Raw genomic sequence first — 17,850 nt, 5'->3', positions numbered from 1 at the left:
GGGGTGGGATCCCTTAGTTTTACTTCCCTTGTGAGGTTAGCCTAATCACTTGTTTAACTGATATCCAATTCAAGTTTCAATTTTATTTACAAGATGCAGCAATAAGAAAACAAAGGAGAGGGAGGATGCATTGCATGATACTACATAAAAAAGAGGAATTTAAGAGAAGAGAAACTGTCATAGTGGACCAAAACACTGAGAATACACTCTCATATGAAGAATAACTACCTGAACCCCAAAAGCATGCAGGCATGCAGGATGGTCCTTTGTGTTATTATCATGTGCAAGCTATGACTGTCCAGTGGTATCCTATAGATTGTAAATTAAAATGTAGTCTGTGGAATTATATAAACTGTTAACTCTTCTTCAGCAAGAAAAGAGGTTTCATAGCACAGATAAGGCAGTCTAATAGAAAGGGTTAAGTAGAAACTGCAATTCATCTACCTTCACAGGCTGAAAAATAAGTCTGATGTACAAAACCTCCCTTCTAAAGAGTCCATGCATTTCAAAAGATAACACCAGTCACAAAGAAACCCAGAAATGCACTTGTACTTTCATAAACATCCAGAACTAATCAAAGCCACAGGTTTGCTTATAAGGTTAAAGTGTTTCTTTGATAAAATAAAAATTGTTTTCACTTTAAGGATTTTTTTCCTATTTAATGAGAATTCTGATGAAGTGGAAAGGAAAGAGTATTGCTTTCCCAAAAGCAACTAATCTACTTTAGTTGGTACGTAAAAGAACTATGTTGTGTGCCCACATCCCAACAAAAGCCTGAGAATCCCGAGAGTTGGGCTGGGCTCCCCTCCAAGCTATAAAGCTGACTTGGGCTATACTCTTGCCAAATGCCAGGAAAACAAAAAAGCTTCCTTTAATGGCATTCACTGTCTCTCAGGAAAAAAAGAAAAGCAGTGAAATGGCACTAGACGTCACTAGTGTGACACTAGACAAAACACATTATCACCGCATCATATGACAATGAGCACTCTGCAGTCTTCATAGTCTTCATAGGCTAAAACTGGCCATTACAAGACTGTGTCTTACTTCAATCTGGCATTTTGTGCATGCTTCCCTGGATTTTTGAAGGTAATCTGATCCTACCTCTGAGGATTTGTTAATCTATTTTATTAGTGGTGGTAGTTGGGAAATTTATATATTTTGCCAAGTAAAAACAACAGAATTGTTTATTAAAGACCACAAGTTCATCTATATGAGTACTGCAAGTGGGTGCATCTGAACCTCCCTTGCTCGTTATTTAATCTTCTCTGTGACTTGGACCTTATCATGCCAAAAAGAAGATATGCAAGAGATATCTAAGATATCTTCCTCATCCTGTCCTTAGTGCTCAACCAATAAGAACCCTGCTGAGACCAGACAGATACGGGGAAAACATAAGAGAAATGAAATAAAGGAAAATAGACAGGGAAACACAGGAAGAAGGTACTCAGAGAAATACAAGAAGATAATCTGAAGGACCGATTGTATTAGCTGAAGATTAAGCCATCAAAAAAGCTCTGACAAACACTGCCATAACACACATCCATCTCTTAAACACATTTATCACACATCTGCATTTGACATCGCAATTTTAATCATAAAAGCATTGAACAAGAATCTCCCACTAGGAGAAGCTACAGAATTCTGACATAACTTATGGAGTTGCATAGAAATATATTAGTGTATTACATTCTGTGGTAAATCTCAGCCTATGTAAAACAGCTCAGCTGTGCTGCAGTCAGAGAAGCCACTGCAATTTGCATCAAACAAAGATCCAGACACACAGTCTATTAAAAAAAACAGTGTTGGTCTGCTACGGAACAAACTAAAGGGATGGCATTTGGGAGGAAGAAGCAATACAAATTCACAATTTTTCTCATCTATCTTTCTCTTGTTGTGCAAAGGAGAGACGTTCTTTACTCTGATTTTAGCTTCTTTATGGTGGGTATAGCAAATGACTTATGATTCCAGTTCCTCACTAACTTGAAGAATCCCAAAAAAACTCAAAACCATTGACTCTGCATAACTGCACTTCAAGTGGAGACTGAGAAGAAATTCTGACTAACTCAGAAAAATAGCTGCTATGCAGTACATGTGTTAAAAAACCCTCCATACAGAATATGGTAGCAAAACACATTTCATACCACTAGAAAACCTTGCAGAAAGAGTGGTTACCATAAGCAGGGTTTCTTAAGCTTCCTCACTTGCTTAGCAGTTAAGCTCTTGCAGTTTTTTCATAGCAGTGAGAAAGAACAAAGTCCAATGACTAGCTGTACACTTTCAGGGGAAGTTCTGTTTAATTTAGAGGGAGGTTCAAAATAAAACCTCTTCTCTAACTGAAGTCTATTTTTACTTTCTTCACAACTACTCTACCTTGATGCTACTTATCATCAAACATTAATACTCTAAAAGCTCTGTCTTGCAGTGGGCGGTGCTGAGAAATGTAATTTGCCTGCATGTCCTTAAGAACATCCACCCTGTTCTTTAACTGAAGGTTTTTATTGTAGCAGAGAAGAAAAACATCCTGACTCACTGCTGGCTGAAGTCACATGAGGGGCTTGGAAGCTTCCCTTGCACACCACAGCAAAGTGCAGCACCACCAAAGCCTGGCTGGATAGGACCCAATCAGATAGCGTAAAGCATCTCACAAATACCAGCTACTACCTCTAAGCCAAACCCTCCACTGTCCACAACACTACTCACTTGATTATACCATAGCATTCTGTCTCTCCTTCAGTGAGTCATCAGTAAACAGTATCTGGTTTTAGACCTTTAATTTCATCTCCCCTTTGTAAACTACTGATTAATTCTAATAAAGGCATTCAGAATCGTAAACCTACTGACTGCATATTGCAAAACTACAACAGTATTTTCATTTCAGCATGCTTCAACAGCTACTGAACAATGTCACGCACTTTACTTTTTCTGTAACATTCTGGAGAGGATATTTTGAAATCCCATAGTGAAAGAGTTAGCTCTTCCATATTCTTTTCAGGAGGCCCAGCTGTTCATTTCTTCTTCTTACATATATGAAAGTCTGCATATTTCATTTATATAAAGTCAGCAGAGCCACAACTGAACTATGATAGCACGAAGAGAAACATGTTCTGCACTTTAAATCAATTCAACTTCCTTTGCGCTTCAGCAGCTCATAAAACTACTTAACTTACAAATGACTTTCAAAGACTTTCTTTTTTAAATTGAAAAAAATAAAATAAAATAAAATAAAATTGGCCAGCAGAATTATATCCCTTTAAATTATATGATTGACTCTATTTCCTCTGTGCTAATGTATGTTAATGTATACTACTCCATTTAGAGCTGCAAGGATATGCTGGATAACTCAGCACACACCAGCCTCAACAACATAGATATAAGCATATAACACTGTAATTTGGCTCCACAAGTACTATTGCCAGAAAGCTCTCTTTACGGGAAATATATTTTCTTAACACACTGAAAAATAAATCAATTATGTTTTTAGTCCTGATTCATATAGATGGTTAAAAAAAAATAATCAATAAACATTCCCTAGTGTTCTAGTTTCTGAACTTTGGGAAAACTTTACACTCTAAGCTATTTTTTCATGTAGTCTTCAGGGAGAAAGGCAGCACACTCCAAACACTGAACTAATAGTAGATAAATTACTATTTAATGACAAGTCATGTATGTCCCTAGTCTATACTACTGTGAGAATTGTATGTAACATCCAAAATTAAACACTGCAAAGTTCCCTAGTGCTGTATTTTCTTACAAACTCAAATGTCAAAACAAGTTCATCAAAAGATATAGTAAAACTTACAGAAACTTTCAGCACACCTGGGTTGATTTATGGTTATGCATCGAAATCATGCAAAATTTGTAAGCTTGACACAAAACTTGATGGAACTTGGCAGATTCAAATGGGTTTCATTTGTAGCCCCTCTGAAATCAAACTTAAAGTAATGCTTGAGGGGTGTGAACTCACATAGTTCGAAAATGAAGCATAGAGCTACACAATGCTGCATACAAGGAATGCCAGGTTTCAGGCAGATGCAGGGACCAATAATATAATCTCTACTCAAGCAAAAAATATTTACACATAGGACCAAGCTCCCCGTAAGAGAGAAATTCTGACAGTATGCAATGAGCATAGTGCAGATACCCGCAAGCTTTAACTTCTCTACAGTTTTTTACTCTGTTCCACTGTCCTCATCTGCTGTCATCAGTGCCAGATTTCATTAGGCCAATCTCAAGAACTTTGATGGCTGGAAAAGCATACCCCAACTCAGGGAAGAGGTGCAGTGTCTCCAGTTAGTCTACCACAGACCTATTAAGAATTCAGTAATCTTTGAAATAAGTTCTTGGCTGTCAGGTGTCTTCTGACAAATTCTGAGCAAATGCTGTGGTGATTGGTGGTTTGGTGTGTTTTTTCTTTTTTTAACTGCGAATCACCTTATATTTCATGAAGAGTGCAAAACCAACTGCAACTACAGGAGGTAGCTCTTCACATATCACTAGGACTAGACAGAATAACTCCAGGACCTGTCTTTGCAACCACTGGCACTTTTTTTTTTTTTTTTTTTTTTTGAGCAAATGCTTCAGTACACACTCAGATGCTGTTCAGTCTATCTGGAGCAAGATATCCCAGGTCAGTGAATACAGCTTTAACAATTCCCTATTCTTGATGTATGGCTGTGCCAACTGGAGATAGCAGTAGCTTCATGCCAAGCTACTGAGGTTATCCAATCAGTAGTATCCAATTATTACCAGGCAGTTGCCATTGGGAATTTCTCCTTTAACACTGAGAATCCTGAGCAGTTAGTGCCAGCCCAATAACTTAAAGCAGGAGAAAGAAGGAATGCAGAACCAATTTGGTTCTGGCACTGCAGGAGCAGATCCATAGTCTTGCTTATGACTAAAACTTCCTGGGAAGTGGAAAGCCCACAGCTTGCCAGCCAGCCTTAGTTCACTCTTTACAGAATGCAAACATGAAGGCAAAAGTGAAAATAAATGAGTATGTCTGCAATGCAGAGTTTAAGGAAACAGTTACTATATTTAGAGGCAAAGAAGATGAAACATAATGCACCCTTGGGCTTACTTATATCTCTGGTTTGGCTTCAAGGTGTTTGTTCTATTCTCTTCAAACTGCACACTACCAAATGAAGCTAACTCTCAAGACAGTTCATGCAGCTGCCCATATTTAAGACTCATGCCCTTGATACGAATCATATAAGAACTGCATCTCCCAAAATGAATGCAGAGCTTACTTAACTATTTTCTCAATTTGGATCACCATTCAGAGTACCTGTCTTCCCCGCTGAGCTCCATGACGTTCATACAGCTAAAATTTCACCAAGGCATCAATTTTTGACATTTCTCCAGAGGTCGGTTGACAGCTATGGTCTAGCTTTTCTTTAGCAAAGACATTTTGGAAATGCTGATATTCCTTGATATATTCAGAAAGAAGTATCAGTTGGTCAGACAATAAACTATTAAATCAAAAAGGTATATCTTAATCACTGACTTTAAATTTATCTAGAAAATGCATTTCACCTACTGTGCATGAAATCATCTCAGCAGACTGTCAAGAAGAAACTTAAACTACTGTACCAGGCCCTTTATAACACATACACTAAAAATAACACATTATATAAACACAAAAGAAGAGTGGTGAATCTGGCTCTTTATTAGTTCTTCACAGTGAACACACAGAAGAGTAAACACTCTCTTTTATCTTTTTGTAATTTGGTTTGTTAGTATGAAATACCATCTTGAAGGAACATATAAATACAAACAAATATGTGACATTTTTCCTCCTACAAAATCACCTATTGTACTGACTTTTCAAAGGATAGTAACACAATTGCTCTTTTTTTCAGCACTTGTACACACTACCTCTGCAGCTGTTACTGGCCTGGATGCAAATGGAATGGAAAAATATCAGTTCTGTAACAGAGTTGCTCCTAACTATCCTTCAGATGTATCTTTTCAGTTCTCTCAGTGAATCAAAACATTAAAGCATCTCAGTTGATGTCAAAACCTTTGAATTCTTTTCTTCCCAGGCATGAAGCTCAGGCAGTGACTTTGTGGAATGGAAGTCTGAAGTGAGTTGCACATCCTTCAGTTAGATTAACACTTGTTGACATAAATCAGTATGCTTCACAACAGTTCAAGTGCTTTTCCTATTTTCAAGTTTTAAGATGTTCAGCATTATGTGAGTCTTTTTACAGAAGTTGCCCCAAAAGTAATGCCTCCTACTTATTTCCATAGAAACTATAACAGCTACAAGGAGCATGATAATACTGTTCGATAGAGCAAATTCTCAGCTACAAAACGCTATTTTTCAACATAGTCACCACCTTTAGCTATGCATTGGTCTGCATGCTGTGCTTGTAAAAATCTGCACAAGTAGAGATGACCCACTGTCACTGTCGCCACTGCAGAAACACAACATCTAGTGCCTAACTGTGCTCACACCCACTGTTGGATCTCTGTAAGTGTTCAACGAGCATCAGTGAATGTTAACAGGATCAATTTTTTCCATATGGAGGAATTCAGTGTCAGACTTTTGCCTCATATGCACTCCCATGCCAGACATCACACACAGAAGTCAGACTGCCCCTCTGCTGCCATCTGTCACATGGTGACAAAAGGTAAGGGAATATTGCTGGGAAGGTTCAACCTCTACTGCCATACCACCAACATTGTTGCTAATGTTATGGGCCAACATAATAAAATGGGAGGCACTTCTTTTGGAGTAGCCCTTGTAATCTAAGAAGAAACATTCCCTCTGGAATTCCCTCTGAGATCAGTCTGCCTTCTATATTTATTTCCACTAGTTGAAATCCACGCTTTGCATTATTTGGTTTTAAACTACCAGATCTTGGAATGTCAAATATTCTGTTCATAATATTCTGATCAAGAATACCTGCTATACTTTCCACTTCAACATTCACTGTGTGCAGTACAACTTCCTGCCAAATACAGATCAAAAGGCAGTACTTTCAAATGATGAAGTAAAACTACAAAATGTGAGGGCACCTATTCAGGAAAATCCACGTATATCCTCTTAATAGATTAAATTTGCTAAATAATGTGACTGCTGACATCTTAGATGATATTCCCTTTTCCATAAGCTATCAAAAGTAGTTCTTTCTCTGTTTTTACTTAAGTCTTGAAAGTCTACACATGGTCATAATCTCTATCATTTTTCTCTGTGATTACTGAACAGAGAACCCGGCAGGTAGATGTTTTTTCCAGTCTTCAACTGATACCATCTGCTGCTGTGGTTCACAATTGATTTCCTAGTCTCCTTTCCAGGACCTGTGAAACATCCTGGGTAGACTTCAATGCAGGTCTGTCTTCTCCAAGCTTTACATTGTATTTTAATGGAAGATATACACAAATACATCTTCATATTATGTTACCAAACTAGGCCCAGAGCATGTTGCCACCTAATGTATGTCAGTACCAATCTTATTATTCATATTTAACCACAGCATTTTTTCAGAGAAGGTTTAAATAGCATTATAAGTACTTTGCTAAAGCTTTCCAGGGGGACTCTGCTCTTCCACATCTACAGTCCCCTCTTATCATACTTATTTCTATTACTTTCTCTGTCCTGTATTTCTCTTCATTTTAATTGGCCGATATTTTGAATTTACAACTTCTTCCTAAAAATAGAACTTTTCTTCACTTGAAGCATCCTATTTTTCACTTAATGCAATTAGTTTCTTACTTGCACTGCTTATATTAGCATAATAATATATTTGTTACACTGTCTGAACATGTGTCAGGATCCACAGTATTTTCTAACACTTGTACTGACTGCCTTTTTTTCTATAAATTTCTGTTTCTGTACTCGTCCAATTTGACTTTTGGAAAATCCTCCCATGCAATGATATGCACAAACCACCGTACTGTGTCATCTTTCAGGTTTCTATTCGTATTTCTGTTTTTCTGTTGCTTGACCTATACACACTGCCTTTGCTAAAGTGAGATCAATCTGACTTAACACTGCATTCATTTACTGTTCTACTTTATTGTTACACTTCAGCAAAATCTACTCTTTTCTAAGTGTCAGTTTTCCATTTTGACATTATTTCTAGTCTTTGATCAGCTTCTCTGCTGTTTTTCCTTCAAACTATACTCTTCCTCTTCATATACCTCTTTCACAGGTGGTGTTGAAAGACTGGTCTTCTACAGTTTTCCTCCAACTTTTCCAATATTTCTGCAAACTCACCTTCTCCTTATCCACCACTGCTTTCATAGCATCCTTCCATTCTCTTCTGTCCCTGCCACTGCTTAGGAGTAGATCAACATTTTTCTCATCTGAGAGCAGTTTGTTCTTAAGGCTCTTGCAACCACACCACATTTCTGCACACACCTTTCAATGATCCTGCAGTCTATATACCTTGCAGCACATCCCTTTTCCAGGATGGAGGAAGTGTTCACCTGCAATTACATAAGCAGGTGTCAAGCAGATATTTTGCTGATATCCCCAACTTTTCAGGACTCTCATCTCCTAAGTCTTTCACTTCAGATAACCTCTGTGAAGAGAAAAACTGCTTCATGCTAAATTGTTCATTGTAAGTCATAACAAGAGACAGAAGTATTCTACAGAAGACTAATTCTGTCCATATAACTAGACCAAGCCAACAGAAGGATTGAGTGCCTGTCTTCTTGCAGACAGAATGCCATGGAGGGCTGAGAGAAGTGTTCAAGGCAGGAAAGATCAATACAATCTTTCTTCCACCTACTCTCACTTCCAGGACAAGTGGTATATTTCTGCAGCTGTGCCACCTAGGTCCACGTCCGCCAAACAACATAGGCTCCAGGCAACAAGGCAGCCACTGCACACAAACAGAGTGTAGCAGCTGCAGTGATTTTTAAAACTGAAGGAAAAACAAAAAATAAAAACAAAAGAAATAGGAAAGCCTGCAGAAGTAGCATCCAGGTTTAATATTTTTTCTAGCTAAGTGCCTTAAAGTCACGTGCAAATTTGTGCCAATTCAAAATGTTTGTAAATATGTTTGAATCTAACTTGAAAAGTTTAACGTTTTGGGTACATGTGTAAGTATGTGTGCAGTACACTGTATTCAAAAGATATTTACATTTCTTCCACTTTAAACTGTAAGAGTAAAATACTTCATTGTATGCCTAAGTCCACTAGTTGGTCCCACTAAAGTCAATAGAACTGCTCCCAGCAGGAGAGTATTGTGTTCACCAGGTGAGGACTACTGTATACATAACATGTTCAAAAAACAGTTTATTAGAAATTAGGAAGACGTGGGTCTGGAGGAGAAAACAGGAGATGAATAAGCAATATCCTGTTCATCTGCCTATACAAAATAAAATAGAATTTCACCCTCTTGAACTAGACCCGTAATCACCAAATAGGTTCTGTTGATTTAAAAATCAGATCAAAAGCCTGTCTGTGTGAGGTAGCAGGCCACAGGCTGGGAAGAAATGATGGATATAGCTGTCCACTATGGTCCAGAGCACTGGGTTCAATTCTTATCTCTTCCTAAGGGAAGTCTCTCAAAGGACATCATACCATAATGCAACCTGAGAAAGGGCAGCCTCAGCCCTACCTGTTCTGCTCCCCTTTCTGCCGTGACCAAACTCTCTGTGAAGTAGGAACAGGACCAAGCCTTCCCACTGCACAAACAAGCACTGTGGTCATTTAGCTAAACAGACGGTCCTCTCTGGCCCAAAAGCACATTCAAATGCACCACATCAAGTAAGGCAACTCAGACAGGAAAAACTGAGCCAAATCCACATCTGTATGCCATACAGGACAGTAGCTACAGTGCTGACATGCAAGACCCAGGTTCAGACCTGCACTCTGCTTCAAGCTGTGCAGTCCCAGCATGCTTCATGGAAAAGGTTTGCTTGGGCCATGCAGATATCTCACTCCACAGCTTGACACTCCTTGCAAGAGGAGTAGTTGTGCTTTTCTGTTCACCTCGCTGAACCAAGTCCCCCAGGTTCTCTGCAGAGAGTGGAGGCAGGGGATGCCTCCATCAGGTAATTCGCAGCAGGAGTCTAATTTGGCCTCCTGAATCACTTCCTGGAAGAAGCGGGCTCTCCACTGCTGGCAGGAGAGCAGCCAGATGCATTAAGGACCTTCACTGCAGTCTGCAAGGAGTCGTCAGATTTTAAATGCTGCAGCCTGGGACGTTCCCAGACATGCTGAGCAAGTCCAGTGCATGACACTCGCAGCACATGCTGTGAAGTCTCTCAGTGCATGCCCGTCAGTCTGACATGCCCAGTATGTGCACTTGATTTATCCACATACGCTTGCTGTGCTGTCTGACATTTAGAAAATCAGACAGTTGTTGCAAAAGAATGGGAAAAGTCACGTTCTATACACACTTCATATGGGATAAAGCATCTGATTGCGTAATATGCACTGCACTGGATATCTGCTGAATATGGCCCTAATTATTTTTTACATGTAGGCTCAGAAATAAAAAAGTAAAAATAAGTCAACAAATCTAGAAGTGAGAGATTTCTTTTGGCTCAGACGTCAAACCATGAGGAAAAAGGATGAATTCGCCTGGGCCGAGGCAGAGCTCCCACGGAAGCCCAGGAGTATTGTCCTTTCAGTGATGTTGTTTCTGCAATGCACTAACTTTGATTAATGCATTATCCCTTTATTTAAACACCAGGTGGACATAAATAGTGGGCCATGTATTCTCTGTGGATCAGCACAAGATTCTGTAGTGACTGTAGGTACCACTACTTTGCACACTGGAAGCACTATGCAGGTTTATTTCAATAAAGAATCAATGAAAATTTGAAACGTATCCTTCTAAAACATTCAATCTTGGCGTCCTATTGATTCAACGTACATAGTCTTCAGAAAGTAGGAAAATGCTGGGAAGCCAAGAAAACCTCAGAGAAACATGCATCAAGTAAGGCAGTAATAGGCCGCCCCTTCTGTCCTAAAGGTAAAGCGGGTAGGAAAACACCTGAAAAAAAGTCACTGCCATCCTTCCCTTATATCTTTTACTCTGCCTTGGTGGAATATCAGCTCAAGTTTTGCCATTGACTTTAACAAGGCCTCATCTGAGCATCTGCTTTCCCTTAAATAAAAGGCATCAAGTCAGAGGACCTTGCTGGATTAGAATCAGTTCAGGTTGATTCAAGTCACGTCATTTAGAGATTAGAGATTAAAATTCCTTGCTCTACTTTCTCCTAGCTCTGCAAAAGGTGTATTTCTTGAAGCCTTGTCTGGGAAACAAGAAATACTGTCCTGAAGTTTGATCTTCAGGAATACATCCTAACAGTGACTACCCAAGTCAGAAACAAGAACAGATGAATTGATATGAAATATATTTAATAGCTATAACTTCTGCTGATAATCAACATTCAGTGCAGGTCATGTTCTTTCAGGAAATTTTTTAAAAATTGCATATTCACAACAGAATCTCCATGACATGGCTTCTTTCCCATAAGTGCATTATGGTTCTTCAATGTTATGTTAACGGAAGCTCTGTAAGAAACAGAATCTCCATACACATATTTCAGTGGAGTTTAAGCTTGGTTTGCTTTATGTGGTTTCTGAAAATATAGGCTCACTATCAAAAGTTGAATTAAAGTGCATACCCAGTATATTTGATTTCAATAGCACCTCTGTGCCTACATACATTTCTATAAAAAGATCTTAGCAAACACAAACAGTGTGCAGTAATAGAGCAGTGCAGAGCAGTGCAGGCATATGGCTTTCAAACATCCATAAATTTATTTCTCCATTTCAAATAATGTGAATTAATACAATCAGTGCTCCACTTTTTAAAAGACAGCTTTCAAAGAGAGGCTTTTGAGATGTGACAAGCTAAATATACTTCTAACATCAGTAAGTACTGAGAAGGTTTTTAGAGTTTTTAGAGTTCTTCCCTGCTCCATTTTTCGTCGTTTATAATTCTTCATTACCTGCTACACACATCCAGCTTGGGCAAGGAGATTCTGCTAGTTACCATCATCGATGTGTTGTTAGACACTGCCGCAGTGAGAGATGACAAACAGGGAGCAGAGAGAAGTGTAATCCAGAAAGAACAGATTTTTTTTCCCTCTTACTTGACAACAAAATCCAAAATGTAGAAATAAGATTCTTGTTTAGTTATACAAAAGTTTTTATTTTGTCATGATTTGAGATCTAGAATTTTGCTATGCTGCTGACCCCTTTCATTTAGCATTAAAAACAACAACAAAAAACAAAAAACTGAAAAATCCAGAAAACGCCATCCTAACCATATCTGAGGCTGGACTGAGCTCTGTTTTCCCATTAGTAGGGAAGGAAATGCAAGCCTCTTGAAAACAGCATATTCAAGAGTAAAGTCTTGAATCCAAAGAAATGGCCTTCACTTTCGTGTATAAATCTCAAACATCTCTTAAAACTCGAGTGACCATAGGCAATGTTTTGCCAGCCCACTCCTACACAAGGCTGAACCTCACCCAGCTGCACTCACCCAGCTAGCCTCAGCCTGCTGGAGAGAGCCTCTGCCAGCCCCCAGAAGCCCTATCGCTCCTTACCAACCAGAAGGACAAGGAATAAAACATGCCATAGAGAAGGCGACCTGCAAGTAAAAATACCCAGCATATACAAAACCCTTTGATTTTTGATCTTTTAAATGTTTTTAGAGTCTGGAAATTAAAAATCTGATTTTCACAATGCTTACTTTAAACTTACCCTAACCCATCACCTAAAACTTTAAAGAAAGATGAGAAAAAAGTGAGAAATTCCTAAAATGAACTATTATATCACCACTGTCCAAAACCCCTCTAATAATTTGTAGCCCAGTGCCTTGTATTTTACTGTATAACTTCAAGCCACTATAATGAGCTTTTCAATCCAGCCAAGCCATGTAACACTGCAGAGCCAACAGTTCCTCTGACGAAGAAAAGGCTAGGAGCTGAGAAACCTTCTAGATAACTTTACATTATATTTAATCTACAACGGTCTTGAAATCTAAAATGAAAGAGACCCAAAATACCAACAGCACTGAGCTTTAGATGAATTTCAATATGCCTTTTTTTTAGCACAAGCTCACGTGACTTGTTAAATAATTTACTCTATAAATTACTTATCCTGTCTTATTTATTAACAATTCTAGAGTGCTTTATATAACTGCATTAGTAATTTACTTTGTGGTTTTGAAATGTACGCAATACACTATCACCTCTCTCTTTTAATAGGCAGGCACGAAGAAGTCACCTACTATTTTGCTGGCAAGCAATTCTTCCTGACACATGCCAATTAATTTCAGATTCCATTTACCTGAATAATCATAAGTCAACATATTAATGACTTGATACCAGAAACTAAGCCAGGAATACGCTAACAGCACAAGAAGTTTCTTTGAAATCAAGATCTGTGAACTGTCACACGTGCTGACATATACTAATACACATTTCTTAATGAGAAAGTATCAAACTGATCCTTCCACAAAAAGTCTTGAACACTTTTGATGCTAGTAATTTACTACCTACTAATATTCTTGCTCCAGTGATCTCAGTAAGGACTACTTATCTGCTGTAATGCCTGGATTTAACAATGCTCATACACTTGTTTTGCTCTCACCACTCTTGTTCCTCAGCTCTTAGCATGAGCCTCAGTGACTGATATCACTGTTTTAATGCAGGTCTTCACTTTGGAGTACCATTTATCTCCAGTAGGATCAGCACTACCAAACAATTATTATGATTGAGCTCCATTTTGATGAGCAGTTTTAGCACTGGCATATGCTTTCCAGATCAACACCAGCCCATGTCAGCATCCTAACAAACAAATCCAAAATCTTACTAGAGGCAGAGCATTTCCAGAGTCTGTCTCTTATTCTTCAAAATGAGAAAACTTGCAAAACAACAAGGAAGGGAAAGAGTGAGAAAGATGACTAAGAAAAGCACCAGGCAGAAATACTCCTATGCCCTCCCACACTGAGTTGCAGCAGTCGGGCTTCACATGGCTGATGCAGAAGTGCTCTAGAGGTCTTTCTGTTGATTTCAGTATGTTTGGATGCAGATCCAAGCAGGAATATAGTTACACTTGGACTGGGAGGAACAGGTTCATTGGGCTTTAACCTGCCATTTGCCTGTGGGCTACTATAGAGACGAAGCTCCATGCACGGGGCAGTATGGGCACACAGGACTCTGGGTTTGCTGTTCCCACTACCCCCCATCTCTCTCCCAGCTCTCAGGGGGCCCTGCTGCCCCTTGCATCCTTCCAGCTCAGCAGCCAGCCCTCTGCACCACCAGAGGGCCACGTGTCCACCTGAACCATATGGTTCTCACCAAACTCCTGAGCACATAGCCTAGGTGTGGGATTTTAGGCAGCCCCTGAGTCAGTGGATGCCTTGCCTAAGATTGCCAGATCCACTCCAGTAGAGAGGAAGGCATAAGGGATAAATGGAGGATTGGTCTCAACAGGCATGTGGGAAATAGAAACAGTCTTATGCTCTTCTCACTCTTATTCATACCAAAAGTAATTCCACCAGAGATGAACAGAATTGTGCTCTTGTATCTACAGAGTACAAAAAAGTAAAATCAGGTCTCATGCTTTGTAAGTAAAATGTAATGCTTCAGTCTCTTAAACGGGTTTCTTAGCTAGAATAAAGCAGGATATGCAGTGTTAAAAAGATTTTCACAATCTGCATCTTCCACTTTTTCATATATTTACTGTTCACTAAATTCTCACAAAATAATATGATAGCCATGCAGACCAACTTTTATGTCAACAAAGTCATCAAAGAGCCTTCACGTTCTGTGTTAAAAGTACTCTAGGGAAGACCGTCTTAAATATGTGCCACAGCATCTCCTGAGAAATCCATGAGTCAAAATTATTTTTGGATCACCGAACATGACAACAGGCAATGTCACAGAATGATACAGTAAAACCTGAGCAGAACTGTAAAGACAGCAATGCTGAAAAAAAAACATAGGGCAGAATGAAAGCAAGAAGCACCAGTGCAAAATGACTAGACATGTTTCAAGCTGGTCATGGATGGAGTACAAATTTATGTGCACATTTCTTTCCTTAGTCTTTTAAACAGAGTTTAAATTCTAGGGGGAGATTGCTGCATTGCCTCCAAATAGGAAGTACGAAGTAATACGCCTAGGAAAGCTGATGAAAATGAGCAGTGATGCATAGTTCGAAGCAATCTTTTCAAACAAAGTAATCCACTGAATATTAAACATCTGAAACAATAACTGCTGTAAGAACTTGGAAATATTGTAGGTCCTAAAATCTGCTAAAGATAGGCTACAGACGAACAGCAGGGATGAAAGCCCCCATTTTTTCCTCTAACCTCACTGGGAAATGCAGGAAATGGACTACCACAAACTGCAGAAAGGTAGCCCAAAGGCTAATATCTAATATCACACGACACTTTGTGTCATTTTTGTGTTGGTTTTAAAGAAATCTGAGAAAGAGGAGAAGAAAGTAGAAGTGAAACCACTAGAAATCTGTACGGATTTGGGGAAAAATATTTCAGAAGCTTTTACAATAAAATTGTCACGTGAAAAAATGTTTGTGAATTTTTGTGAAAAAATCTGGAAACAACACGGCCCAGGGAAGAAAGAGGTGGAAAAAGCAAATTGAGAAGGCTTTTCCCCCAGGTCTGTCATCTGCACCCCAATATCCAACATTTTTGCTCAGCAAGCGTCCTTGTGCCTTTTCTCAGCTAAGGCATGCAGATGACCCTCAGTGCCAGGCTGTCAGAGGATGCAGGATTGAGCAGGAACTGCTATACAACTCCCTTACCAGAATCAGCTGCTGGCAAGCAGGGATGGAAGCCACACACGGTTGAGAGAGAAAAAAACTTTTTGCACTTTCCTCGCTATTAATGGGTTTCCTAATCCTCCATCACTGGCTAAGAGAGCACCCGGCTCGTTCCCCTGCAGGCTAGGGGCCAACTTATGGAGAAGGGCAAAGCAGGCTCGCACTCTTATGGCTATGGGAGGGGAGACAGTTTGCGGCTGCTCTTTCTCAGAATATGCCGCATCCCTTCTCTTTCTTTTTTTATTTTTTTCCCGTAACAGTAAAAGGGTATAAGTGGAGAGACCAGTGAAGAGGGTGAAATCCCACTAAAGCTCACAGGATTAAACTAGGGGCGCGAAAGTAAAATAAATCAATAACTTAAGACCTCGTCCGGGTCCGCTGCAGAGGTGCGCTGGGGGCTGCGCGCACACCGGGGGCGGTCAGGACCGGAGGCAACACCGGGCGCCCACCTCGCTCCGCGCTGCTCCGCAGCCGACAGCGACTCCGCATTCACCTCCCGCCCCGCTCGCGGGGAACCGCATCGCGGCAATAGGGATTTATCATCCCAGTGGGCTCGCAAGAGAATCGCTGGCAAGTCGAGCGCAATTAAATCACAGTGGACTTTCGGGCTCCCAGCCACCGCGGCTGCCCGCGGAACAAGTGCATCTCCGCGCGGGGAAGTTGCCCTCCGCCCGCCGCGCCCGGACTGGGGCCGAGGCCGGCCCGTACTCACATCTCAGTGACATTGTCATCCTCGGCGCTCCGCTGCGGCACGGGGAAGGAGGCGATGCCCGGCACTGGCTCCGAGCACCAGATCCGCCAGGAACTGCAGCGACAGGACGCGGGGCAGCCTAGCGCGCCCCGCCAGCAGCCCAGCACCAGGCAGCACAAGCCCCACAGCCGCGCAAGGCCGGGACCCGGCCTCCGCCGCCAGGACACCATGCCTCCCGCTTACTCCAGCGCTGCCCGACGGCCTCCTCCCGCTGCTGCTGCCGCCGCCGCTGTCGGGGCACACGCCCGGAGGGAGGGTGCGCAGCCTTCTGCGCTGCGGGCCGGCACCCAGCGGCCGGGGCTCACATGGGCGCGCCGCGCCGCAGCCGCAGCCGCCCCGCCGCGGTGCCCGCCCGGGGCTGCGGAGCGGCGGGACTCGAGCGAGCGGTGCTTGGCGTGGCACCTGCCCCGGCCCCGCGGGCGGGCAGCGGCACCGCCTGCCCTCGCGGCGGCTCCCGATGATGCTGCAAAACGCTCCGAGCGGAGCGGTCGGGGCAGGTGGCGGAGGCTGCGCTCCTACCTGCGGGGGCTCGGGTGTCGTTGCCCGCGAGAGAGAGGCGGGCGGGGAGGGAGGGCGCAGCCCTCGGCAGCGGCGGGGCTCGGGGCGCCGAGCTCGCCGCTTCACGCACCGTCTCCTCCTCCCTCCAGCTGATAATAAAGCAGCCCTAGCTCCTGCTCCCAGCCCAAGCCGGGGAGCTGCCGGCAAAGTGACGTGGAGCTGACGCAGAGAGGGGCAGAAACTCCACAAAATGAGCCTGAAATCTGAAATAAAAAAAAAAAAAGGAACAAAAGCAACTAGGGAGGGAGGAGGGCGGAGGATAAGAGGGAGGGTGCCGAAGAGAGAGATACCAATAGGCAGCCTGCGCCGAAACCCTCGCTCACTCGCGTGTACAACCACACTCACTCACACACACATACTCATGCACACTCACGCACCCCTGGGAGATGTGGGACCGCCCTGCCGCAGGTGCGGACTGTGCGCCCCGCAGGGCGCCACCGGGGCGGCGTGTGGGAACACTTTGCCGAGAGGCAGCGGGCAGCTGCCGGGGCGAGGGCGACGGCACCCCTGTCTTCGGGGCGCTAAATGAGGATGCCTTAAGAACCCTGGGAGGCGGCAGATGAGCAGCCTTTCTCTTTCCCCAGAACGCCCTGTCCACCCCTCGGCAGCTCAGCAGTCTGGTTCTCGTTCTCCCCCACAAATGTCCCCCCGTTCCTCTCTCCCCCTCCTCCCCTCCCACCCGCAGGGTGCGGGTTTTCCGCAACGATTTCTGCGCCCGGAGCCCGCCGCAGTGGCCGGCGCTGCGCGCTCCGCAGGCGCCACCGCGCGTCCCGCCGCC

The 17,850-nt window shown here is 42.2% G+C and overlaps 1 protein-coding gene across 8 annotated transcripts in view; it reads right to left on the bottom strand.

Moving 5' to 3' along the window:
* The window catches only part of NTRK2 (neurotrophic receptor tyrosine kinase 2), a 204,810-nt gene extending 187,535 nt beyond the window's left edge, over positions 1–17,275 (bottom strand). For 4 of the 8 annotated variants that reach the window (XR_014880318.1, XR_014880319.1, XR_014880320.1 and 1 more), the window contains exon 1: positions 16,476–17,272. Coding sequence is in view for 4 of the 8 variants with exons in the window: in XM_085212795.1 (XP_085068921.1) it covers positions 16,476–16,684 (209 nt within the window). In the remaining 4 variants the exon portion in view is untranslated. Of the gene's footprint in view, positions 1–16,475 lie in introns of all 8 variants that reach the window. The other 4 variants (XM_085212798.1, XM_085212796.1, XM_085212797.1 and 1 more) reach the window with 4 other exon arrangements.
* Positions 17,276–17,850: the final 575 nt, after the last annotated feature.

This window comes from Meleagris gallopavo, chromosome Z, assembly GCF_905368555.1.
Source record: "Meleagris gallopavo chromosome Z, MGAL_WU_HG_1.1, whole genome shotgun sequence".
Lineage (NCBI taxonomy): Eukaryota > Metazoa > Chordata > Aves > Galliformes > Phasianidae > Meleagris > Meleagris gallopavo.
This window is presented reverse-complemented; position numbering and strand designations above follow the sequence as displayed.